General features: G+C 46.3%; 1 protein-coding gene across 1 annotated transcript in view; it reads right to left on the bottom strand.

Annotated features, from left to right (window-relative positions):
• Positions 1–27,482, bottom strand: part of PTPRT (protein tyrosine phosphatase receptor type T) — a 703,891-nt gene that overhangs the window by 163,428 nt on the left and 512,981 nt on the right. Inside the window, exon 13 of the mRNA XM_077778839.1 lies at positions 1,738–1,873. Coding sequence (XP_077634965.1) covers positions 1,738–1,873 — 136 coding nt within the window. The remainder of the gene's footprint in view (positions 1–1,737; positions 1,874–27,482) is intronic.

The following is a 27,482-nucleotide window of genomic DNA, read 5'->3' as shown; positions in this document are numbered from 1 at the left end:
TCTGTGATTCTAAGAAACATGTCAGCAATCTTACATGTGGCTACTGCCCCCAGAGAAACCAGGCTTCACGTTTTACTTCATCTAATAGCTGACTTGTCACTGAGACCTGCAATATGGTCATAAGGATGATGACGATATGACAATGCAATGCTGTCCTCAGTGCTTTGGAGGCTCTTGCTCCGCAATATTAACGTAATACCGACCCTTCCCCCTTTCCAACTAGAAAATCAGTAGATGGATAAGAACCTTAACTTTCCGTCATTCTGCTGAGGGCTGGAGAAAAGGAGTGGTTCTGTTAGACAAAAATGTCAAGAAAAGGACAAGATCCTACCAGTAAGATATCCCGGCCAGAGGGAGGACTGGCTGATTCAGAACAGAGTCATGAAAGACACAGGGATATTCTGGTGCCAAAATGGCTAAGAGAAGGCTGACTGCCATGTCCAGTGGGAACCCCAGAATTTCTGACTCACTGATGACTGAAAAGGGGGATTAAAAAGAAAGTTTTCGCATTTATATTCATGAGACTCCTTAGATAGAAGCTGGACTTTGTCTTTAGGGCATTCTGTCCCTTTATTTTCTGGTAGGACATACCAGAAATTTCTGTTTGGACAGAAATTTCATGAGTACTTTTCCTTCCACAGATAGAAGCAAGTCCCTGGTCCTTGTTACTGGGTTTGCTCTTACCTCTGTGACTAACCAGACACCAGAGCTTCAGGCTGAGGTGTTAACTGGCTTGTTTCATGATGAGAAAGTATATTTAGTTGGGGGCAGGGCACACTGAAGCACATAATGTTGTAATGTAGATAAAGGTTCTGTTTGCTCTGGAAGAGAAGGTGGAAACCAAGGTTGGGACCATGATGTTGAAACTGAGAAGACATGGGGGTGGGTGGTAGACATGGAAACACTGCGGTAGTCCAGGGGCTGAGGAGAGGTGGCCCTGTGACTCCCGCTTTGGAGGAATAACAGTGCATCCTGGGACGGTGACACTGATATTCATCAGCTTTCCTAGATGAATGGCTCCTTTCCCTCTTTGCAATTCCCCTGCATTAGCCTCAAGCCTTGTGAATGTCTGATAAACAGAGACGTCAGTGTGTGGAATCCTGGGGATAAGGAGGAGCCTGTACCCCAGCTTTCATGAGCCATGCAACACGTGATAACTGTGTTAGTGAACCAGAGATGCCCAGGAAGACATCCTGTTGAGAGAGAACAAGTAGCAAAAGTCCTGCAACAATCCAGCTGGGAAGGCATCAGGACATGAAGTAGGAAAGGATAGTCCCTTGGGACTATCACACCGTGGGAGGCTTTATCTCTGCCATGCATGGCAGACCAAAGAGAAATCAGAGTGAGGGAAGGCAAAAAGAGTAAAGCATTACTTTCCTGCATCTGTATTTCCGGGGGTCCCCAGTAACCTTGATGATACACGATCAATTACAACACAGCAGCTAATTCTGAGAAGATTCATGACATGGAATCTCATGGCACACCAGGGTGGCCTAGCCATAGGGATCAATGGCGCCGTAAGAAACTGGCCATCTCAGGGCCACTTGCCAAGCAGGCAGCACACACCTTTCAGATGCCAACACAAAAAGTCACAATTAGCTCAAGTATATCAGGGCTTGAACACTCACAGAAGAAGGTGCCTGCTCACAAGTGATTAGCAGAGCAAAGACCTAGCCACAGGGCAGCACTGGGACAGCTGGGGTCAGCAGAGTCTGCAGGGCAGCACCAGACACTCACCTCCTTTTGATGGTGAGCATGACACCCAGGAGAATGATGATGAACATGAGGAGGCCGGCGATGACACCAGCCATCTTCACGGTGTTGTCTACCTGCTTCTCTGGCTCCACGGTGTTAGAATTCTGAGTGGAGGCACCTTCAAGGGGAAAGAAGAAGAAAGATATGGAAAAGGCTCACACATACGACAACAATTATAATGACAGCAGGTTCCATTTACTGAGCGCTATGTTCCAGACACTGTGCTAAGAGCATGACACACATTGTCCCTTTTAATCTTTTTGAGGATTAATCCTTTGTGATATTGTATTAGACTGTCCCCTTTTTTTGAGGTGCAGAGAAATGAAGTGAGTGAGTGTCCCAAGGTTGCACGACTGCTGCACTGGGGTATCCCTATTGTCCAGTGGGGTCAAATGGAGGGTTTCATCCCTCACGCTGATTTGTCCCTCAGATCAAACCATGGATCTATATACAGTTCATGGAATTATACTAAACCCAACTTTATTCTTTCTGGTAAATGGTGAAAACAACAGCTTTGTATTAAGGCAACATGATTAAAATCACTGGAATTTTAAAGGTAAAAGCATAACGTTTTTGTTTTGTGCGTTCTAGGAAACAAATGGTGTGGCAGAAATTTAGTGCATTGGGGCGCCTGGGTGGCTTAGTCGGTTAAGCGTCCGACTTTCGCTTAGGTCATGATCTCGTGGTTTGTGGGTTCGGGCCCCGCATCGGGCTCTGTGCTGACTGCCAGCTCAGAGCCTGGAGCCTGTTTCAGTCTGTGACTCCCTCTCTCTCTGACCCTCCCCTGCTCACGCTGTCTCTCTCTCTCTCTCTCCTAGAAATAAAAAAAAAAAAAATAAAATAAATAAAAAAAAAAGAAATTTAGTGCATTAAAAGTAATTTCCTGGGGTTCAGAAAACACTCCTATGTAACTAACTCCATTTCTGGAATTTAACGCCACTGTTATGTGCTCTGCCAGGTACAAACTCTCTGATTCGGTTGCAGGCAGCCGAAAAATACCTAAGCCTGGGCTCTCCAGGCAATGTACCAAGGATCAGAGGCCACTTCTCATTCCAGACACTTCTGGAGAGTGGCCCAGGGGTTACCAGTACCCTGAGTGAATTCTTTCCTGAGGCCGTTCATATTCCCCAGGACCATGTTTGTGTGCAGAGGTTTAAACCCAAAAACTCCTCTTCCTGGCGCATCCTCACTTCCCAGTTTCTGCCACCTCAGCACCAGCTCATCCCTCATCACCGACTGCCTCTCCTCTGGTTGCCTGTACTCCTGGGAGAGCGCCTCTCTCTCCACTAAATCCTAACTCCCTATAACACTTCGCACATACCTCAATATGCTGATATTATTAACTATTTGTTTCTCCATCTGTCTCCTCCAATGGTCTGCCAGCACCTTGGGGGTGAGATTATGCCTCCTTTATCTTTGTTTCCTCATGGTAGCACCGAGCCTGCCTCGTATTAGGTGTTCTCATAATGTCTGCAGTTGTTCAACGTTTAGCTGAAGGGATGACATTGCTGCCCACACACATTTGTTCTCATGGAACCAAATTGAATTTCTCCTTTTGCTACCACGTGTTCACAGAACCCAGCTGAAGTGAAGAAAAGCTAAAGCCCATTAGCTACGATTCTGATTCCCCAAGCCCACTGATGTTTAAGAACAGCCCTTCAGCACAACAATGCATCCCCTCTTCTTGTTTAAGAGTGTCGAGCATTTCCTCTAACAGAGCACATTCCCCAAACTCTCTTGTAACTGGGACAAGCTGGATTCACTTAGCCAAGTCTCCCCAGTGGGAATGGCAAGTCTTCAATAACAGGGAATATGGCTCTCAGCTCTCTAATACCAGTGTCTCACACTGGCTAGCCTCCTTCTATCGGCTCACATGTGATTATTGAAGGATATAAAGATGTTCGTTTGCTTCATTTATTCGCCACTGAGCACCCATGTACTGTGTGCCAAACGATGCTGTCTGTGGGATGAGAGATCCTTCTCTTGGATGGACTTATGGATGAGAGATCATATTCAGTTCTCTTCATCAGCTAAAGGCAAGACCAGATCATCAAATCCCAGGGCTGCCTGAGCAAGCTGTGCCTATCTACAGCTCAGAGGGTTCATGGGAGAGGAAGCTAACCATCTCCTTCTCATATTCCAGAATGTGGGCTGGTCTCATATTCCAGAATGTGGGCTGGTTCTGAGGAACCATACATAGCCCCCATTTCCTAGTTTGGAGTAACGATTTCTGAGATAGGGGTAGTCCACTGTGTACCAAACATAAAGGAAGCTGAACACCTCAGATGACAATTTCCTCAATTGTGTTAGAGTCTTTTTGTTTGCATTTGAAGGAAGGAAGCTGTCTTGGGAGCATCCATTGGCATAGTTGAATTTTATTTAGTGCCTGCTGTGAGATCCTATTCTAGAGACTAGGGGTACAAAGGCAAAGGGGCCCTGGAGAGGATCTTATTACCCTAGGAACAGTTACTGGCTTGACTTAAAGAGATTCACACTTCATTCCTTCAGTAAATGATCACAAGCACTCACTATATGCCAGGCATTCAGTGATACAGTGGTGAGTGAAACAGGCACAGTCCCTGCCCTCGAAGAGCCTACTGTGAGTGATGGGTGGGGCTCAGGAGACAGAATTAATGAACTGAGAATCAATAATAGTAAGCATGCAAATCTGTTAACGATGAGAAAAGAGAGGCACAAGGCACTTGGAAAGCACACAACAGGGAAGTGAATCTTAAGTGGGGGAGACATGGCCGGTGGGCGGAGGAGCAAGTGAGAGCAGCGGAAGGAACAGCACTGGCTGAGGCTGTGCAATGGGGAAAGGATACTGGTGTACTTGAGAAATGAAAGCAATAGAGTATAATAAGGGCAAGAAAGCAAGGAGAGCATAATGAGAGGGAAGCTTAAGAGGCAGCAGGGGCCCATCCACCCAAGGCATCAGAGGCCACAATGAGAACTTTTCTTCTTTACCCCCAAAAATGCAGGGAGCCATTTAAGTGTTGTTCATGCAGCAAGAATATGGTCTGATTTACTTTTCCAACTGATCATTCCAGCTTCAGTGTAGAGCCAAAGTGGCTTGGAGAGAAGAATTTTGAAACCATTCCAGGCATCCAGGTGGGAGATGATAGTTGTGTGGACTTAGGAGATGATGGTAGCAATAAAAAGAGATAATTACCCCAAAAGCATATAAATAAAGCCTGCTGCTGGGATGGATACAGAGAGTGAGGGAGAAAGAACTGTCAGGGATTGACTATCACTATTTGGTTTTCATAACAAGGCGGGTGATGGTTCTGTTCATGAATTCAAGAAACGATGGACAAAGTATAGCTGTAGACAGAGAGAATGGGCAAGTTTGGGGCAGTCTGAGCTAGAGATTTACTCTAGAAAAGGAGGCAGTTAAAAGTGTAGGTCTGGAGCTCTGGAAAGAAGTCTGAGCTGGAGGTAAAAATGTGTGATTTATGCATACAGATAGATGGTTTGTGCAGCTCGAGGTTGATGGAGACACCCAGGGAAAGAATAAAGAGTGAAAGGAGAAGCAGGCTTAGAGAGAGAGTAGAGTCTACAGCGCTTAGTGAGTGGGTAGACAAAGATATGCCTGTGTAGGAGGCAGAGGAGGAGTGGATGGATGGTTAATAAAACAGCCCAGGAGAGTAGAGTGCCCTAGAGCCAAGAAAAGAGTGTTTCAAGAAGGAAGGAATAATCAGCGGTGTCAAACACTGCTTCTAGGAGAGAATCAAGCTCTGTCCAAAGGAAACTAAAGGTGTTTAGATATGTGTTAGAAACCTTTTCCCAAATACGTTCCAAGATGCCCCTAGACTGAAATGGTGACCATGAAGCAACAGTGGAGCATACTTTATCCAGGGAATCTCTCTGAAAAGGCCAGAGCCCAATGATTTAGACAGATTCAGTGAGTTCAGCCAACAGGCATCAGGGCTGAAATCACAAACTCTATACGGGGACGTGATGAGGAGGAGTTATTCTTGGCTAGCCCAATGAGACTTGGGTACAGGGATGGGAGCATGCCCTGGGACATAGCCAACCCAATGCCCACTTTAGTGCCCTTTAAAGGGCATCTGCTTTAGCCACTGTGGAATTGTGCCTCTGTTCAAAGAGTAAGCATGCCTACAGCATTTAAAGGTGGGTGGTACAGTTATAGAGGAAATGGCTCTGGGACTGAAGACCAGAGAGCATTCCGGTGCAGCTTTTCCATCTGAGAGGAAGAAAAGGGGAACAGAGACAGAGCACAGGCTAGCCCTGCACCTGGTACAGAGTCTCCATGAGACCTTGATCTAAGTTCTCAATGGAGCAGATGAGACCTTATGATAGGATTTATGGAGAAGCACATAAGGGTTGGCTTATGGTGGAGCCTCCTAGCAATGTGATAGGCTGTCTCAGGCAGGCCCCGAGCTCATCATCAAACAGAAGCTCAATTACTACTACCTAAAAAATAAAATCAGTTTAAGGGGCACTTGGCTGGCTCAGTTGGTTAAGCGTCTGACTCATGATTTTGGCTCAGGTCATGATCTCACACTTTTGTGAGATCAAGCTGTGCATTGGGCTTTGTGCAGACAGCATGGAGCCTGCTTGGGATTCTCTCTCTCTCTCTCTCTCTCTCTCTCTCCCTCCCTCCCTCCGTCTTTGCCCCTCCCTTGTGCTCTCGCTCATGCTCTCTCTGTCTCTAAATAAATAAGTAAGTTAATAAAATGTTAGCTTAAAAGTACTGATCTACTACTGGGTGCCAAGGAATATGCCCAACATTTTTCATATATAAAGTCACTGAAACTTCTCAAAACTCAGAAGGTACTGGTTTTGTTTTCCCTTTTATATAGATTAAAAAACTTCACAGAAGGATTATATGACTTGTCCAAGGCCATATAACTAGTGAGTTTCAGAGCTGGGACTCTGTGTACAGGGCTCACCCCCTTATCACTATAATGAACTGTCCTTGATAGAGGTATAGTTAAGGACATGCCAGACTGGGTCCATGAAGAAGTTTGGCCATCTGACTCACCAGCCAGAAATCCAAGGGAACTTTTCAGAGGAAGAACTGGAAGTAACATGGTAGCTGTGTTACTTTTACTCTAATCCACCCTTTTCATGAGCGTCAAACTTTGTACTGTAATAGTCCCCCAGTCCCTTAAAAGCCCTGTTTCTGGCCCTGGGTACTTTCTGTCTACTAAGCAGGGATGAGCCTGAAACTGAGAGAAGGGGGGTGGAACTTGGATGTATCCTCTTCATCTCTTCCATCCATGGTGAGCCAGCCTGAGAAGAGTTCACGTAAATCAGAACCGGCAGCTATGCACCAGGTGATAAATTTATCCAACTGGAGTAGCTTCAAGGCTCTATCTTAGTCCCTTGTGTGATGTAGTCATCAAAAACAATCTTGCGAACTCAGCCTACACTGACAGGAGACTACTGTCTCTACATGAGGCTGCCATGTATACCCCAGCCAACTGGGCCCTCCGGAAGCACTGAGCACTCCCAAAGGCTGAATTGGTCCTCTCAAAGCTGTTGCTGCCGCCCCCTGCCCTCTGTCCATGAAACCTCTGATGTCTTAGAATCCAGATTCCTCCCACCTCCAACTCAGAGTTCATTCACATTGAGCTTTCAGTGTATTACCTGCTCACGGCTGCATATGGAAACCTGGTGCCCAAGGAATAGCTCTTGGCCTCTTGAAGTCTTCCCCTCTCCCTATTTTCCCCATACATAAGAGTCCAGTCACCATATTCCATCTCCCTACCACCTACTCCCATGCTACCGAATAACCATCTCAGTTTATATTCCCCACGGATTCCGAATATCCACCAACGGCAATTAGCTTTGCTTAACAATGGACTAGTCAGACCACTCTGGTGAGGCTTATCTAGTTGTTGAATCTACCCCTGGAGAGGGGGCTCCAGGGTAAAGACAGGTTAAGAGCCTTGCCACTCAAAGTGTGGTCCAAAGGTCAGCTGTATCAGCATCACTTGGGAGCTTATTGCAAATGCAGAATCTCAGGCCCCATCTCAGGTCTAATGAATCAGCAGCTGCATTTTAACAAGGTCTTCAGGGGATTCAGGTGCACATTAAAATCAGAGATCACTGACTTCGGAGGAATGGCAGTTAGAATCAGGACTTTATGGCCTAGAGAGTGGAAGATTCAAATGAGACTTAGTTCTTGCTTTCAAAAAGTTGAAAAGCCATTGTGGATGATGGAATAGATTGGTCCCTTTAATTTTAAAAACTGGAGCTAATAGCAATGGGTGGAGTGATGGGGGTAAATTAGGGGCCAACAAACAAAGAAACGTTTTTATGTGGAATCACAATCCAGCTGAGGCTCAAGCCTGTGTTGCAGCATTATAATGTAGAGAGGAGCATGACAGCAGTCATGGTTCCCCAGTCCTATTCCAGATTGGCCCTCCCTTGTAACTGCCTACTTTGTCTCCATCTGTTCTCACCTCCTGGGCTTCTGGGATGCTTAGCCAAGCCTTCAACACTTCACTGTCCTGGGACACTGACCTTTCTTCTTTCCTTATTGACCCTGTTTCCCACCTCAACTCAGCATCCCTGGATTCCAGTGATACCCACATCCTGGGTGAGAGACATTCTCTCTGTCGTCTTTAGAGACATGAGACTCCCATGGGGTCAACCCCCAAGTCCCCAAGTTACCCACAAAGGCAGGAGAATGTGTCACCAACAATGAAAGACACTATTTGGAAACTTGGTATTCTCCCATCATGCAGAGAGACTACGTGACCTCTCATAACCATTTTGAGATTGAGATTCTATGGTTTTATGAGAGGAGTCAAAAGCAATGGGTTTCAGGTCAGAAATACATGAGTTTGCATACAGATTCCATTCCTAAATGGTTGTGTGACCTCGACCAAAGCTGTTAACCACCATGTGATTTGATATCCTCATTTGTAAAATAGGGAGTAAATGCCAAGCTCACAGGGATTTTCAAAAAACCAAATGTAATAACAGAGGTAAAAATGTTTGACAGACTCTGAGGAGCTGCTCACACATGTGGCATAATGATGGCATGACCTTGGAAGTTGTTCCAGGGTTGGTAGGCGGGGGTTTCTATGTCTTTCAACTGTGGGTACACTGTGGGTGCTGGGGTGATACTTCCTTGCAACCTGCTGCCTGAGTTCATCTAATCCTTAGGATGAAGGGAGGCAGAGACCCCCAGAGTGATTCACTTAACTCTTCTCCTATAGGCAAGGCCTGTATTGGGCTTACATCTGGATGACTTAATGGCAGCAATAACAACATGTGGCAACAAGGGATTAATGATTCATTCTCAAAGTGCTCTCCCTGGCTACAGGCTCAATTCTATAGCTTTAATTCAGAGAATTTCCCTGTAAAGATATGGAGCAAAAATAGAAGTCTCAGATAAAGAACATCTAATTGTAACTGATAAAACCAAGTAAATCCCAGTGGATGCATAACCCATGCTGGTGATCATTGCTGATGGTAAAGAAAGGAAGCTGGCTCTTGGGAACACAATTCCTAATAGCTGCAGTCTTTAAAATACACAGTCAACTCCTAACTATCCAAGGGCATATTATCCCCAAATCTTACTATACTGGCTACTTAATGACTTCTCTTGTTGGAGAGTTTCTGTCTTTACTCTGGCTTTGCACGCATCTGGCACCCAGGAGAGAAAACCTTTCAAACTCTGACTCTGAGCTGTTACCTCTATGCCAGTGAAGGTTTTAAGGACTGCAGACATCTCTGATTATGAGGGGTTTGCCAAGAGGAGGCAACAGGGAAAAGGTGAGAAATCTGGGCAACTTTCTGGCTCTTCTAAAGTCAGGTATGCACCGTAGCCCTTCTTGATTTTGCTGGAAGCGAAGTCTCAGAATGCTAGGCTATTTTTAAGATGGAATTTAAGTCCAAGATAGGAAAAAAGTTGGTAGGAAAGCATCTGGATACTTCATTAGATTCAAGCCTCCAGACTTTACAAATTGCATCCCAAGGCATTGAGAGCATTTGTAATTGTGATCATGAACTACTTTGGCAGTCTTTGAGGATTGAAATTGTAGCAAACAGGAGGGGTGCGAGAAGCCTGGGGAGAAACAAATGCTGTTGTTGACTTTTTTTTAAATGGGAAAATGTGGATTCCAGATATTTCACAAGAGTAAAGTGTGATGTTGATACAGGAATAAAACATATAGACTGGATGATTAAATCAGATTTTTTCCCTTACCATTTACTAAAGGAAGGAATAATCACTAGAAATCAGCATAGGCTCTGCATCCATCAGTATCCAACCAGGAAAAGGGAAACGACTCCAAACATTTAAAATGGAGCACATTTACTAGAGAATTGATGCACAGGGATCAGGAGAAGATGGTGAGGCAACCAAGACAGTAGCAACACCAGGAGTCATAACCAGGCTAGGCTTGAGAGACAAAAGGAGATAGTGGTATCATCAGAGCCCAGAGGTCAGGGTCACCCAAAAGAAGCTGGAACTCTGGAAGACCTCCAGGAGAAGTGAAGTCATGGAGGGCACATGGTCACTGCCAAAGAAGGAGCCTGAAGCCAAGAGGGAGAAGCTTTCTCCTTCCTCTTACTGTATAATTAATGTCTCCTTATTGGTCAAACCCAGATATCAGTTGACATTCCGCCCAGGAAACACAGCCTACAGGGGTCACCTGTACATTCCAGCCAGCAAGGGAAGAGCAAAGGAGGGATGTGAGGCCAAACAGGCCAAGGGTTGCCATGGGCTTCCTATGAACAAGTGATGATGTTCACCCCATTGCTACTTTTGAGAGGTGTCTGGGCTTATAAATCCAGGAGGAATGCCCAGGACCATGTATTAATTTCAGCAAAGTTAAGGCCAAGTTAGAGAAATTGGGGCTGGCTTTCAGGACAGCTGGGTGTTGTTCGGCAGGTATTGCTTACTGGTATTTTGATCTAGAATCTTATCTTGATTAACCAGATTAGACATCTTTGTATACATGCCTGTCCCTGCTGAGTGTGCTACCTGCTGTATCACACAGCTCCATTTTATACCCGCTTTTCTTGAAATTATCACCCTTCATGCCCTCTCACCAACATATCATATTCTAATATTGAAGGGATTGATGAACATGTCATGTGAATCTTGTTATATGGGTCAAATTATACAGAATTTGCTCAAATGATCTTTAAACTTGACCTTTTTAACTTAAGTTCATTCATCCTTTTCACTTTCCTTGTATATCAACCACCATCTCTAAGCCCTTAACATATTGAGTTCAGTTTTATTATTAATCTCTGGGATTTACCTATAATTCCTTTCTTGATATTTAGCCACCACAGCATCCCATATAATTATACAGGGAGACAAGCCTAGCTCAAGTTTAAGTAACTGTTGTCTACTTTATTCCTAATATTCTTTCTCTGGTCTCAAGATGACTAATTTTTAAAAATTTCTGACTACCTCCCCCACACCTGGGAACAGTGCCTCCCTCACTAGGTCTGGCTGATAATGGAGTGCTTGAGAAGGATTATTCTATCATTCTTCTAAGTGACATCACCTAAGATGTTTCTCAAGTAATAAATAAATTGCCTCTATTCATCATATGACAGTAATTGCTTTTAGCCAAGATTTAACTCAGAGTCAATGTCAAGGAGCTGGAAAACACTACAGAGACATGGGTTTTTCAAAGACAGCTCTACCCTTGCTGGGGAAAACCATTTAATAAGTACTGAGTTAAGCGTAAAGAAGATACAGATTTCTAATATCCCAGCCTCCTTAAATATCACCCAGCTGGTCCTAAGAGGTTGGAATTGACTTCATCACAGCCTATACAACTAAAACTGCTAAATATTGCTGACAGAGGTTGCCCTCTTTTGCAGCCTTAAATGGAGGTTAGCACCTCGTGAGATGGGAATAGCTTCAATTGATTGTTTGAAAGCACTCCGGCCACTCAAATAAATTGTTCCTCAAATGCTGATTCTGCTTGGTCCTATGCATCTCCTGAATCTGTTTCTGGGTGGACCTTGCTTTACACAGCAAATACTCTGTATAGGTCAGATTCTAATTCAGTTGTGTTACATACAGTAGAAAAGCTGGCTACATAAAAACCCTTATGGTGAATGTCTTTTTGGTGCAGGAAAACTCTTCTGAATTTTTTTTTTATGTGTTCAGAATTCAGTATTATAGACTTATTTAAGAGGAGTCATGCCTGACTGATGCCAGACACTGTCATTATTGACATATCCCTCGTAAGGCATGCCCATTGCAGGGCTTCACCATCTGTGGGCTGAGAATCCCTTCATGCTTCCCTATGGCCTCAACTGCTCCCTCATGTGCCCAGAAACCCACAGTGTGAGTGCCACTCCTAGCCTGTGACCAGAGTAGGGCCACAAGCAATGGTAGAGCTGGGTGTCCTCTGTAGACTGGTTTAGGAGTCAGACCACAGTTAAGGTTAAGACCAAGATGTGGCTGAGGTAGGCGTCACATCTAAAGGAAGGATCAGGAGCCCACCCGTGTGGGGTTTAGGGCTCTGCCTGTACCTGTCCATGGTGAGGGGTCAGCTTATGCCTAGAGTTCTGACTGGACTTTGGCCAGCAGTGATATTTAGCCCATGGAATGGGACTGGACAGAGCTAAGTGACCTCCAAATGGATTAGACCCATTACTCTGATCTCAATAGCAGCAACTCAACTCTTGGCCACAGAGGAAAAGTCCTGGAGACAGCCTGATAAGCGGTGTTCGGATTATAATGCTGACAGTGAGGACAGCAAGGTGCTGAGCATGCAAGGCAATTAAGAGATGGTCCTGCCGTCTGGGAGCTCGTTACTTGGCAGGGAAGAGAAGTCTCCAAACTGAAAATCAAAGTTAACACAGGTGTGTACAGGGAAGGGCATGCATGACTGTTTAGCTAAAGCTAGGTTACAAAATTAGTTTTCACATGTCATCAGTGGTATGGGACCTGTCATGGGCATCCCTGAGACCACTCAGTGGTCTCCTCTCTCCCTTCCCGCCCTGGCTCCCTAGGGTCCAGACGAGGCCGGCTCTGCCAATGAGGATGAAGATGCTGAGTCAGTTCAGTGCCAACAGGACTGTCTCCCTGCTTGCAGAAATCTGTGCACTGAGTCTGAGCCCAGGGGGGTTTGGCTGCTTAGCTGTGGCAGAGAAGAGCACCCCCAGCTTGCACTGGGGATTAATGGTTTAGTCTGAAGCACAGGAGTAAGAGAGGAGAACACATACTCATTGGTGTGCCCTGTAGCCAAGCAGCTGGTTCTGTTAAGACTTTCCAGGCAGTGTGAGACAGTGCATGGTCACCCTGAACAACATACTGTAGTTCTTCCTGTGGGGTTCAGAGAAGTCTAGGGCAGCTGTGGAACAAGGGAAGCCTTCTCCAGAGCAATCACTGTAGCAGTGTGCCCAAAAGCCCACTGGGATGGTATACAGGCCAAACAATGTCAGGACACAGAGAACAGGTTACCACAGCCTGGTTGGTGAGGCAGAGGTCAAGGTCAGGGTGTGACCAGCAGCAAATGCTAGGACTATTCAAATGCAGGAGGAAGAACCAAAAGGCAGAGGGTCAGAGCCAAAGAGCAGAGGCTGACTATGAGCCAAACCTAGAATACAGTCAATAAGGAGACCCCACACAGTGGGCCAAAGAAATTCTCTGGGATGGCAACTCTTGGCCCTGGTCTCATGGAGGTCTGTCCATTGCAAGGGCACAGCCTTGAGGGTGGACTCCTGCCAGATGCCCAGTGCTCTGGATCCTTGTGTTTCCAAGTGTATTAGTTTTGTAGGGCTGCCATGAGTTGTTACCACAATCTGCAGGGCTTAAAGCAACAAAAATGTACTCTCTCACAGTTCTAGAGGGCAGAAATCCAAAATCAAGATGTCCAGGCTTCCCCCGAGACTGGGGGAAATCCCAGGGGAATCCTGGGAATCCTGGAGGAGGGGAAATCCTCCCTCACCTCCTCCGAACTGCAGGTTTGCTAGGCAACGTCCTGACGGTCTACTCCACCTCCATCATCTCACAGCATTCTCCCTGTGGGTCTGTCTTCACAAGATGTTTCCTTCTTGTCAGGACCTCAGTCTCTTGAATTAGAGCCTGCCCTCAGGACCCATCTTAACTAAGTACATCTGCAAAGACCCTCTTTCTGAAAGAGATCGCTTTCACAGGAACTGGGGTTAGGTTTTCCACATACATTTTGGGGGAAGACATTGAACCCCTAACACCAAGCTAAGCTCAGTCATGTTCCAAGCAGTCTGGGAATGGGCTGGGAACAGGAGGGAGGTCTTAGCATTCAGCTGAGTAAAATGCAATCACAGACAGGGGTTAGGGCCAATTAGATATGGGAAGAGGTTGGGACACTCCTGCTTGGTCATGGGCTGAGCAGCACAGGAGGCTTCAGGAAGGCCACTATGTCCTGGCTTTATCTGTCTGAACAGCACAGCAGGGTGCGCTGGGTCAAGGTGTCCCCAAGGCTCTAACTCAGAAGCAGATTCATTTCTTTCCAAGTGACTCTGGCCAAGCTGTTCTGTCACAGAGTGACCACATTACCTGACCCAAACGGGTAGGAAGGGGGAGGAAAGGCTAAGATCTGCTCAGCCTGGGAAGCTTTGCTAGGATGTTGCCTCTGGAACATGCTGCCTGAGGCAAGCATTAGAGCCTGGATAGGAGGGGAGGCGTGGAAGGGAACGAGAAATCTATAGGAAGGATTAGTGGAAGCACGAGCGGGATCAGACGGAACAGCCGGTAAACACGCAGCACGGAATTCAGATTAGTGCAACGAAACTGAGCAAGGGTAATAAAACCATCAGTGGGAACAGCATCGATTGTTGAGATTCCAGGCAAATCCACCATGAACATGTTTTCTTTCACTTCTAGCCTTTGCCCCTTGGCTCTTGGAAGCAGAAACACTGAATCACTGTGTTCTGTACTAAAAGCTGATCTACCCTCCTCCCCAGAGGATGGATGGAAAAGCAGCTCTGTGTTAGCAGAGATGATAGAGGGTCGAGTGAGGTCCAGAGCATGTGCAGCCATGGCTGTTGCTCTCAGGGGCAGGCTCAGAGGACTGAGAGGTCTGCCCTGTGGTGCACGTGCATTCTGCCACCAAGCCTGACCTCTCCTGGCCAGCACGAGGTGAGCTCAGGACAGCCTACGCAGGGCTGAACCAATAGATTTAGGGGACCTCGATCCAGAAACTCTGGAGAATCAGCCTCTAGGAAGCTTGGCAGGTGAGGCTGCACAGAGTTCAAATACTGGATAGAAAACCAGTGCTCAGTGACTCAGAGTGAGCCTAACCAAATGGCAGACGGTGTGTCAGGTGAGGTGCTGGAATCATCATGGGTGGAGGCAGAGGGTGGGGTGGGGAGAGCATCCTATGCTTGGCATGTGACCTATTACTGTCAATCATCCACTCAACCTGTAAGCCTGCTCATGCATGGGGTCATGCGAATGACCACTGTATGTGTGCTGGGTACAGGTGAAGAGGTGGCAGAAACCACACAGCTCCAAGAAAGTGTGCTTGGGGTGTGAATGAGCCATGATGGTGAGGCCCCCTCACTCGGAGCTGACTCAGGGGATCCTCTTTGTGCACCAGCCTGGCCAGTTGAGTAGCTCCTCTCAGGGCAGCCCGAGACAGTGGGGGTCAAGGAAGATTTTGTCTAGACTTGATCATAGCGGGTGAGTAAGGTAGATCACAGACAGAGAGCATCCCAGTGAAGGGAGGCCCTGCTGATATAATCAGTGTGAGCAGGGCACAGGATGCCAAAGAGGGAAAGAAGCTGAAGACTAACTGGAGAGTGAGGGTCTTTGATTTAGGCTAACTCTCCTGAAGCACAGAGGAGCCTGGGAGCATCTCAATCAGGAACAGATTCTTATTGCTGGACCATCACTCAGGCTTCAGTGGAGCATACACTAAAAGGGCACCAGTGTGACAACAGAAAGGTCAGTCTGGAAGTTGTGATGCTAATCTGAGCAGAACTTAATGGATCTTGGGGGGTGCCTGGGTGGCTTAGTCGGTTAAGCATCCAACTTTCGCTTACGTCATGATCTCGCGGTTCGTGGGTTTGAGCCCTGCGTCGGGCTCTGTGCTGACTGCCAGCTCAGAGCCTGGAGCCTATTTCAGAGTCTGTATCTCCCTCTCTCTCTGACCCTCCCCTGCTCACGCTGTCTCTCTCTCTCTCTCCTAGAAATAAATAAAAATATTAAAAAAAAAAAAAAAAGAACTTAATGGATCTTGGGAATGAGAAGCAGCAGTGAGGAAAGAAGACATTCTGGAGGCCATATTGGTCCCACATGGCAACTAGCTGGTAACCAAGCTATGGAGAAAGAGCAAGGATGGCCCTCGGGTTCTGAATATGAATTTAATGGAAGTTTGCACAGAAGCCTGGAGACTGCTTTCTCCTTGGTCTAAGGAGAATGCCTCAAGAGAGAAAAAGGTGTAGTGAAGGCCTCAGTCAGATATGCTCCTTGCTTAGACGCTTGTTCGTAGGCAGCAGAAACATTCACCTGCTATAGGAGAACACCCTACTGTGGAAGTGGCGTGCCAGTGGGGAGATGGTAACAGAAGCTGGCAGCGAGTGGTGGGCCCCTAGCCTTACGTCCATCAGGCTTGTGAGCATCTATTGTAAGACTGCCAACAAAGATGGCATCCTGGTGTACTTGATCAAGTACTGGCTCCTTCCGTGCTCTACTGAGTTAGCGTGTAGCCATGCCAGTAACCAAATGGAAGAGCTGTGGCTGCCTGGATCCTGAATGTTACCCACCTCCCTGACCTCCAGTTGTGGTCCCTGCTCCTCATGTGCAGACACAGTCCTGGCCTGAGCTTCGGGACCACCTGAGACCTTGGTCAAGGAGACTGGAGGACACCCAGGTCAACGGCTCAGGGACCTCAGCATTGTGTCATCTCAGCTCTCTGTCTAGCTCTTGCCTTAGGCCATCATAGCAGCTGGGGTTGCCATGCTATTGTGTCTAGCCTCCCACCTCATATTCCAACTCCCTAAATGAGCCCTTATTTGTAAATTCTGCTTGTCACTTTAGGCTGAGGCTCTCATGAGATCTCCCCATTCACCACCATCGCCCATATTTCTCAGGAACCACAAATCTGGTCCAGCCACCTGCCTGAATCTCAACACTGGTGAGCCTGCCTGTTTCCTCCTCTTTGGACCTCAATTTCCTCATCTGTAAAACAGGTTTATGATAATAATAACAGCAATGGCACAAGTCCAAGCACTCAAAGTGTTATTATTTCATTTATGTCTCTTAACAATAATTAAGAGTATCCCCACTTTGCCAATAAGGAAATGGGACAACTGTAACTTCTCTGTGGCTCAAAGTTCCAGGGCTAGTCATTATAGGAGTTTTGAAGCAGAGTCCTGAACCCATGTGCTATGGTATTTCCTAGTTCTTGGCACAAATCAGTACTCACTAATGTTGGCCATGGACATACAGCATGGTGGGTAAGAGTACAGGCTGTCTAGAGAAATCTGGGTTCAATTCCTGGTTTTATCATTTCTGAGCTGTGTGATTTTCAATCATCAGAGCCTCAGTTTCCTCATCTGTAAATGAGGATGCTAATAGCACCCTATGCAGTAGCATCGGCGGAAAGTTTAACTGAATTAATGATGTGAAGCCCTCTACACGTGCCACAGAATTTAGGAAGTGTGTAACACATCTGGGCTGTTCTTTTCCTCATCTTGCTGGACATCCCTGAAGTTCCTGTCCCCCACCTCTCGCCCGCTCTAGAGCTGCTGCCTCTCTCCAGCTAGCCTGGCAGGCCGTCTCCCGTCTCCTCCTGTAGGTGCACCAAACACAGTCTGTGTCCACCAAACACAGTCTGTCACCATGGATGCTCAGGTTTCAGCCTTTTCCAGAGCACTACATCTGGTCTTAATGCTTCCTGCTTCCGTTCTCATACCAGCCCTCAACTCCTGCCAGGGGGCATAGCATCCCTGGGGTCGCTGAGACCCCAGGGTATGCAAGTCTGACTAGGCCACCAGGTGCCATGTGGAGTCCTCAGGAGGCTGCCCTGCCACCTAACAATCTGCTCTCAGCCCACACACTTCTATCCCAAGGGCTCAAACTCTACCTAGTCTAGAATTTATAAGCTGGCCCTGGGAAAGTTGCTTCAGAGGCAGTTGCAAAGCAATCTCAGAGATGTTTTATGGCCTGAATCCTCTTACTGCAGCAAGGCTCTGGTTTTAGAAACTGCCAGAAAAATAACAATGGAGAGTTTTAACATGAAGAAAGCGGGAAAGAAAGGAACAATAGAGAGGAGGTGTCTTTGACAGCATCTCAAACAGGAGCCACGCCAGAAATGCATCATTTTCTCTGATGACCCTCACCAGGAGACCCAGGGTTGGGACTCATCCATGTCATTTCATGGATGAGGACCTGGGTGGGATCAGCAAGCCTGAGTGATTTGCCCAAGATCCCCCTGTTTTAAGGAATAAAGTCTCCATATGAGGGCTTATCTCAAAGCCCTTTTCCTTGTGACAGATTGTCAGTGGGTACAGGGCATGGCCAAGGCAGTGAATCGGAGTCTTGCAAAGGGTACGGCTCAGGCAAACAGTTAGTGCATCACTCCAGCCTCCAACTGGACCCAGTGTCTGAGACTGGAGGCCTGGATCAGTTACTGCAGTGGCCAGAGAAGGGGCATTCTTTCTCTTATGGTGGGCCCGTGGGGTCCCAAGTCCTTCAGGTGACATGTTAGCTAGTCATTTGTTCACTGCAGCCTCAAGTTAACCACAGAAAGACACCCAGTGCTGGCCACAGAGATTTTACCTTATGTCTGCAAGGCAAGCATCCCTGGTCATCCCTGGTGTCTACCCTCGTACCCACTTGTGACAACCAAATACGTTTCCAGGCATTGTCAAATGTCCCTATGTTTGTGTGCATGTGTGTGTGCATGTGTGTGCGTGTGAAAATCGAATAAAAGAACTGAACATTTCCTGAGCTACTACTCTGTGAATATACACTTCTGTTCACCGGCGAGGCACAAAGATGGTCAAGACATTTTTTTACCTCTAGATCTGCGCTATCCAAAATGGTAGCCTCTAAGCCACAGGTGGTTACCAAGTATCTGAAATGTGGCTAGTTTGACTGAGGAACTGGGTTTTAAAATTTATTTCATGATTTATTTTAACCAATTTAAATTTAAAAACTACAGCAGTGTAAAATATGTTTACTTGTTAAACAAGATGTTTCTCTTTTTAGGGTTATATTTAATTTTAACTGTTTGAAATCTACCATCTGAATTGAGAAGTTCTCTAAGTGTAAAATGTATAGCAGATTTTGAAGACTTAGTGCAAAAAAAATGTAAAATACCTTTCATTAGTAATTTAAAAATATTGACTGCATGTTAAAATGATAATGTTTTATATGTGATGAGTTAAATAATACCTGTTAAAATTAATTTCATCTGTTATTTTTTCTTTTATTAAATTTTAATTGTTTATTTATTTTTGCAAGACAGAGAGAGACAGACACCTAGAATCTGAAGCAGGCTCCAGGCTCTGAGCTGTCAGCTAAAGTCTGACGCGGGGCTTGAACCCACAAGCCATGAAATCACTACCTGAGCCGAACTTGGATGCTCAACTGACTGAGCATTTTTTCTTTTTTAATAGGACCCTAAAAAATGTAAAATTATAGGGGTGCCTGGGTGACTCAGTTGGTTGGGCATAGGACTTTGGCTCAGGTCTTGATCTCACTGTCCTTGAGTTCGAGCCCCACATTAGGCTCTCTGCTGTAAGCACAGAGCCTGCTTCAGATCTTCTGTCCCCTCCCCCCACCCCTCGCTCTTGCACTCTCTCTCTGAAAAATAAACACTTTTTTTAAAATGTAAAATTATAGGCATGGTTCAAGTTCTATGTTTACTGAAGAGTGCAGCTCTGGAGGATTTCAAGAGAGGGAGTTATCGTCCACCAGGGGATGTGGGGGACTGCCTGGAGATATAGTTGGTTGCCATAATTGAGGGAGAAAGTGTCACTGGCGTCTAGTGGGTAGAAGCCAGAGATGCTGGTGAACATCCCACAATGCACATGGCAGCCCCCACCACAGAGAATTACCTGTCCCCAAACATCCCTAGTGGTGAGGGGGGAGAAGCCCTGCCCCTGAACATAAGACTCTTTGAAGGCAAGGTCAGGAAGTCAGAGACCTGAAGAGCTAATCAGAGTTGGCTGAGCAAAGAAGTTAAGGCTGCTATCACACTTAGTTCTCCTGATTAACTATGGCCAGGAGCACTGCGATCCCCACTTCTCCAGAAGAGAGGGGAGCCCAGAGAAGACAATCACTTGCCCGCCATCACCAGGCCAGAAGGGGGGCAGAGCCCAGAGCCGAACACAGCCTCAACTCTGAATGCTAGCCTGTCCCTGCCACACAACGTGGTCCCACGGTTCTCTGAGCTGGGGCTGATCTGAAACAAGGCTGCCGGTGCTTACAGTCTAATCTCTTCATCACTCCAATCTGGCAGTTATTATTTACATCAGTCCTATTGCTACCAGGGGAAGAGCAGTAACAAATACACCCTTTGAAAGGCACATTCTGCTCAAAGAGAAACACTCGCAGGCACCTCACCCATCAAATGAGGCCGAGAAACAAATGGAACACGATGAAATAAACCTGTCAGAGGAGGAACATTCAGACACCTCAGAGGCAAGAGGTAAGAACAAATGTGCCTGATATGGAATTGGCTCTGTTTAAAGAAAGCATTATCAGACTGCTCAACATGAACAGATCCCAGAGAACAATGGCCCAGTGGAAATAGAGCTCCCAAATGTGCCCCGGAAAAGCAAGGTTTCTCAGTAAAGTGGGTGTGGGCACCGTGGTGGACTCACTGGCCCCTCACTGTGACCACACAGCCCTGGAGGTGAGGGTGAGGCTGGTGGGCCTAGGATGGGGGGTAGTAGGGGATTGACATTTCCTGAGGGCCTACTATGTGCTGCTGTGAGCAGGGCACGTTCCAGGGTCACCTAGCAGTCATCTGTAAAATGACTGTGAAGTGTGACAATTAGATTTGCATGTGAAAAAATCCTATGCAACTTATTTAAAGTGGCATAGGTAGTGAGTAGCTAGGATGACCTTCCTGGGGCGCTGGCAGTGACATGTTGAGCTTTGGCGGTAGCGATGGACGGAAGGCTGGGCTGGGCTGAGGCTCTGCCCAGATCTCCTTTTCAGAGCTGGCATACCTCATCTCCAGATGCTAAATGTGCTGGCTGCTAAAGGCTCATGGATACCTCCCTCCTGGCAGAAGTGCCGTAAGGCAAAGGCCAGTCACCTCTCTAGGAGGCTGTTCACTCGCATAGGAGCCCACAGCCAACGGCTGGTTGATACAGTGCCACAACTGCTGGCCCCTGGCTTCCAGGTGGGGGTGGTTCCCACACTCCAGAGGGCCCCGTGGGCTCCGGCTGGCACAGGCCTCCGCATCCTCACTTAGTTTCTTCCCTGCTCTGCCCTGTCTTCCTCACTTTCTTATGAGAATACTCCTCCATGAATGATTTGCATCAGAATCCCTATCTCAGGCTCTGTGTCTAGAGAACCCAGCCTGAGACATTCAATAGCGGTGCTATTTTTTTTTAAATGTTTATTTATTTATTTTGACGGGGGGAGGGGCAGAGAGGGAGAGAGAGAGAATCCCAAGCAGGCTCTGTGCTGACAGTGCAGAGCCGAAATCAAGAGTCAGACACTTAACCAACTGAGCCACCCAGGTGCCCCAGCAGGGTATTTCTGAAATTGGGGAACGGGGTGGACAGAAGCTGATGGTGATGGTGAGGTACTGGATGGCCGGAATCCTGTCATGCCTGCTTGCCACACCCCTTATCCCTCTGACACACTGGCCAGTCAGTGACCAGTAGAGAAGAGACCACTCTTTGAGCAACAACTTCGAGAGAGGTGATAGTTAAAGATTTGAAATCACCAATGACTTGTACTGACAAGAATGGGCCCCTGAGGCATAATCTCTAGGTCAGCAGTGTCCCTTGTCTGCAGGGCCCCGAAATGGGCATCAGCCTCTGACACAGATGGGCTCTGCGTCCCAGTCTTTGAAGAGTGATGGGTGTTTATGTGACATGAAATCAAACTGCAGTGTGTTCAAGGGAAGGAGCGGGTATTTACTTCTAACAAATACCTACTCTAGACTGGGCACTCCCATACCAGCCCCTCTTACGCTCATCATCTTGTGTGGTCTCAGAATACACCTCCAGAAGACGCTGCCTATGCAGAGACTCTGAGCAAATGGCGCCCCCTAAGAGGTAACCATGATTACTCCTGCTTAACACACAGGAGAAGTTGACATCATCACATTGAAAGGGCTTGTCCGTGGGGCACCTGGGTGGCTCAGTAGGTTAAGCCTCCAACTTTGGCTCAGGTCATGATTTCACGGTTCGTGGATTCAAGCCCCACGTTGGGCTCTGCGCTGACAGCTTGGAGCCTGGAGCCTGAAGCCTGCCGCAGATGCTCTGTCTCCCCCTCTCTCTGCCCCTCCCTTACCTGTGTGTGTTCTCTCTCTCTCTCTCTCTCTCTCTCAAAAATAAATAAATAAACATTAAAAAAAAATAAAGGGCCTGTCTGGGACAAATGGTAGGCTGGGATGACAGCCTGATCTACTCATCTCCTAAACACAGATGTGGTCGGTCAACTTCTTCCCCAACCTCAGACCACAGTCCAGTCACTTCCTGGGGACACACTCCCTTTGCTCCAGGTATATGTATTTGTCTATTCTGAACACCATACACCTCTCATTTGTCGCACCACTCATGGTTACAGTTTGTACATTGATCTGTGTTGCTCTTTTCCTTCCCAGAAAGGCAAAGGAACGTGTCTTTTCCCCCTCATCATTGGAACAGTTCCCTCAATGCCTGGAACAGTGCTTGGCACAAAGTAGGTACTTAGTAAGCACTAGTAGAATGGATGAGTGGATAGATGCATGGATGAGGGGAGGGATGGAGAGATGGGTGGATGGTGAATGAGTGGGTGACTGGAAGCACAGATGAGCGGATGGATGGGTGGGTGGGGTGGAGAGACTGCCAGCTCCTCTCTGGTGCACCTGGCCTGGAGGACGCCCTGAGCGAGGGCCACTCTCAATCCCTTCCCACCCGCCCAGGGCTCTGGTGGTCACCTGTGGTGAGGAGGCAGAGTGGAGTCCCCGGGGTCACCTGGGCGCTGCCCATTGGTGCTGACCACAAGGAAGCCAGTCCCCAGGCAGCATGCAGAAGAGAAGGAGAGAAAGAAACACACATGAAAACGTGCAGCATGGTGACAAAACTATAGTTCTTGTGGCTCTGAAGAGCTCACACTAACAGCAAAAGAACATCGTGATCTAACATAACAAGGCCCGAAACCGATTTTTAAAAATGAAACGACAATAAGAGTCAGCATTTATCAAGCACCCACGACATGCCAGGTACCTCACATACAGTGTTTCTGAGACTGAGAGCAACCCAGAAAGATCAGTATTATCACAAATGAACATATCATCTTTCCACTTGGTGTCTTCTCTCCCAATCTCTGCTTTCCTCATAAATGCTAGCCCCACCCACATGGCACCTCAGTCTAGCAATCTGGGAGTCATCCTTTACCCTTCCTTTTTACTGACCTCCCACTTCTAATTACTCAGCACGCCTTAGTCATTATATTCCAGGAAGGTTCTGGAAGCCTCCTCCTCCTTCTCTCCCAATTTCATTTCCCCTTGGTTGAAGTCACCCTCATATTTCACTGGGGATTATCTAAGCAGCCTCCTGCTGGTCTTACTGCCTCTGGTCTTGCCCCCTTTCAATCCACTCTCCACCCTTCAGCTGAAGGGCATCAGTAAGGTAAATATCAAATCCCCTCTACCAGCTGGCAGACCCTCAATGACAGATGCTTGCCTGTCCCTCTACACTCTCTGCCCCAAGGGCAGTGAAATCCTCTTGGTTATCAACCGCCCTCTACCTTCTTGTCTGTAGGCCTTACCCAGCCTCATCGACCTTGTGTGGAATGCACTCCCTTCCTGCTCTGTTACCTGGCTGGCAATACAGCCGACCTGCCCGGCAACTGTTCATCCTTCAGGAAATCAGTTTGGAATTTCTTTCTTGGGAGTCTTGAGCATCTCACCAGGAATGGAGCAGATGGCCTGCTCTGTCCTCCCATCACACCCTAGTCTTCCCTTTACATAGTGATAACCTTGCTGTGTTATTAGTGGCTGCCTTCTTGATGCTGTAAGCTCCTTGAAGGTAGTCACAGCATTCCAGTTACTAGGCAATCTTGTACCAGGCATGTAGTAGGGCTCTGTGAATATCTGGATAAATGAATGAGTGAAGAAGTGAACTAGAGAACTACTGTAACTTGCTCAAGGTCACACAACTAGTAACTGGCAGAGGCCGTATTCCATCCCTGGTTTGCATGACTAATGCTCCTGCCCTCTGAAACCAACCACTTGTTTCTATAAAGAAAATGATACAAAAGGCAGGAAGGTGTCTTATGCTTGGTAAGAGGCTGCATGTTCCTCTAGTGACTCATCAACAACATTGTATGAAGCCCTTCCTTATGCAAACAGAGAGAGAGGTAAAGTGTTCCAGACCAACTGATAAACAGGAAATACATAATTTCAAAAATTCAAACACCAAGCTTGATCAAGGTCATGAAATACTATAAAATGTAACTACCACTTAGTTGTCACCATAAAATCCTTCCCTTAAAGGTATGAAGAACTGTGCATTTTCAAAGCACTAAGTCAGAGGTCAGTAAATTATGGCTTGCGGATTAAATCTAGCTTTCCAATGTTTCCTGTGGCCATGGGCTAGGAATGGTTTTTATGTTTTTAAGTGGTTGGGGGACAAAGAAACAAAAAGAAGAGTAATATTTTATGACATACGGAAATTATACAAAATTCACATTTCGATGTCCATAAAGTTATATTGGAACACAGTCACACTCTCATTTTATATTTATTATCTATGGCTGCATTTTGTGCTGCAATGACAAAGCTGAGTAGGTGTGACAGATCACATGGCTCACAAAATTGCAAACATCTACTATCTGGCCCTTTATAGAAAGTCTGCCAACCCCTAGTCTGAGTGTCTGTTTTATTATTTTCCCCCACCTTTGAGATAGGCAGGATATGGCTCACATGTCAGAAAAGGAAATAGAAAGCTTGAGAGAAGACATGACTCACATGTTCCCACCTGGCCCATATCAAGGGCTTCCTACCTGTTCTCCCATGCTCCCACCTTGTCTGTGCCCTGGAACCCCATCTCTGATCCATCTTCTAAGCTGTAACTAGGGTGGCCTTCTGGACAAAGGCAGTTTGCTTAGGCATCTTCAAGGACTCCCATGGTCTCAGGACTATGTCCGTATATATCAGATGGGGCTACGCAGTGTCCTTGGTGTCCTGGCCTCGCTCACTAGTTCAGCCCCCAGCTCTGATCACTCCTGCCCTCTGGTCACATTGGCATCTGTCCCTTTGCTTTGGCCCATTCAAGTTCAGTGGCATACTTTCTTGCCTCCAATGATCTGCACATGCTACTTCCTCATCAACTCAGAAAACCTCCTTGCCTGACTCTCCAGCCTTGTTTGATGTGATAACCGTCACTCTTTTAAAACTTGTCTCAGTAACCACGTACCTGAGAATGCATATCCTCAAGTGATTTATGTTTCCCTTCTCTGCTCCCACAGCATCCTAAATTTACTTTCATTGCAGCCCTTATCATGCTATATTGATATAATTTATATTTTTGTTATTCCACTAGCTACCTGTTGAGTGCTTATTATAAGCTTGGCATTGCATGAAGCACTTTATATGCATTAGCCCATTAAATTCTTACATTGGTCCCATAAAGTAAGTGATGTTATTGTCACTGATTTACAGATGGGGAAACCAAAACACAGAGCAGTTAAGTGCCTTTTCCAGCCTACAATCAGACTATCCAAATCCAAAGACAAAATTCTTAACCTCTATGGGACAAGAGGCTACTATTAACACTAAGTTGCACTCAATATATGTTTATCAAAAACTAAATGAAGAAATGCAATTCTGGTTTAGTATTTACCTAAATGTCATTTGGAAAATTACATTTCTGACGTTCAATTTCCCTACCTATGAAATGGGAATAATAATAACTATCTCATGAAGTTCTTTTAAGGATTAAACTAAAACCCAAACAAACAGTTAAAGCCTTAGTTTGGTTGACAGGCCCAGAGGAGCCTACCTACTCTGCTGGGCAGGAGTGCCCAGCCATGCTGGGCAGGAGGGCTCCAACTCTGCTGGGCAGGAGTGCCCAGCCATGAGGGGCAGACACAGAAGTATAGCTGCACAGGTGTTAGGATGGGAAGAGGTCTCTTTAGTGGGTGCAGCAGCAGAAGACGAGTGATAGATCATGGGTCTCAGCAGGACACAAAAGGGAGTGGGAACAGGAAATGGGCTCATACGTATTGTGTAGAGATGAGTAGTGTTTACTGGTGCCTGGCCTATCACTCCTTCTTAGTCACACAGATGAATCCAAGTCTCATCAAGGCCATGTAAGCAGAAGTGACTTGAGTCATTTCCAAGTGAGGTATTCAAGATCCAGGTGGATCCCCATACTTTCTTTTCCCCTGCTATGGGGTCTTTTGAGGCCACATATATGTTAGATGGGTTAACAACAAAGAAACCTTTCTGGTATTAAGCTACTGATATTTGGGTATTAATTTGTTGTTGCAGCAAAGCCTGACTAACCTGACTAATCCAGCAGAAGAAAAGGTAGTATTCCCTTGCTTTCTCTTCTGTCATCTGGTTCCCCCATCACATGGGTTTTCTGTTAAAGGATTAATAACCCCACTCTCTCCATAGTTTCCAGCCTCCATTCATATATATTCATATATATTTACGTCATCCATTAATGAAAATATTAAGACTGTACAAAGAAGAAAAAGATCAGAATTATGAGTGATTCAGGCTTCCTTTCTGACTTTTGACTTCTATTCCCTTTTCCAGCAAAGAATGTTGAAATTGGAGAGATGCTAATGGACTAAAGATGGCACTAGAGTAGATAACCTTAAAGGCAAACTAATTTCTTGGTTTATTAGCTTCAATATATTGCAGTTGTATAGAAAGCTGGGGGTTCCTTGAGGCACCAGGTCTGCTGCAGATTTCAGGACTTAGCCTGGACACTGCCAAAGAGAAACAAAAGACCCATGATGCTCTGAAGATTCTATTATCAACTATTACTGGAATAGAGGCAAGGTAAGGGGTTAACAAATATGAGACAGGGGACTCTGACTCACAGAATCTCACCCAGTCTATGTCATTGACAAGATTCAAAATGGTGTCATGGGAGTGCCATGAGCTTTGGAGTTAGAGCTCAGCTGCAATTCTGTGGGACCTTGAGTTCTTTATTCAACCCTTCTGGGCTTATACTGCTTTATTTCTTTAGTAAGGATAATAATGATGACCACTATTTAGTGTGTAATACGTTCCAGGCTTTGATTCTATCACTGCATTATAAACTCATGTGAACAAACACAGCATTATGACTGGTACACAGTACCACAGTACCATGAAGGGTACCATAGATGGCTAATTTTTGCTAGCGTCCTTCACTATCCCTTCCTTCAACACTACATTGAAACCCAAAAGAGAAAGCTCTAGTAGAGCTTTATTTTCTTTATTTCTAACCCTGTCTCCAGAAACATTTTCCCCTTTCTTTGACTCATGATTTTAAAATGCTTCCTATCCCTTCGTATCCCTTTGAGATACAACTGCTTTGGTGCATCAGATTTGAGCTAAGGTCAACTCAAGACAACAAGACAACCAGGTGTCTCAGGTCCTAGGTAGATA

The sequence above is a fragment of the Crocuta crocuta genome, unplaced genomic scaffold (assembly GCF_008692635.1).
Source record: "Crocuta crocuta isolate KB4526 unplaced genomic scaffold, BGI_CrCroc_1.0 scaffold248, whole genome shotgun sequence".
Classification (NCBI taxonomy): domain Eukaryota; kingdom Metazoa; phylum Chordata; class Mammalia; order Carnivora; family Hyaenidae; genus Crocuta; species Crocuta crocuta.
Note: the sequence above shows the minus strand (reverse complement) of the source record. Positions and strands in the feature narration are given on the sequence as shown.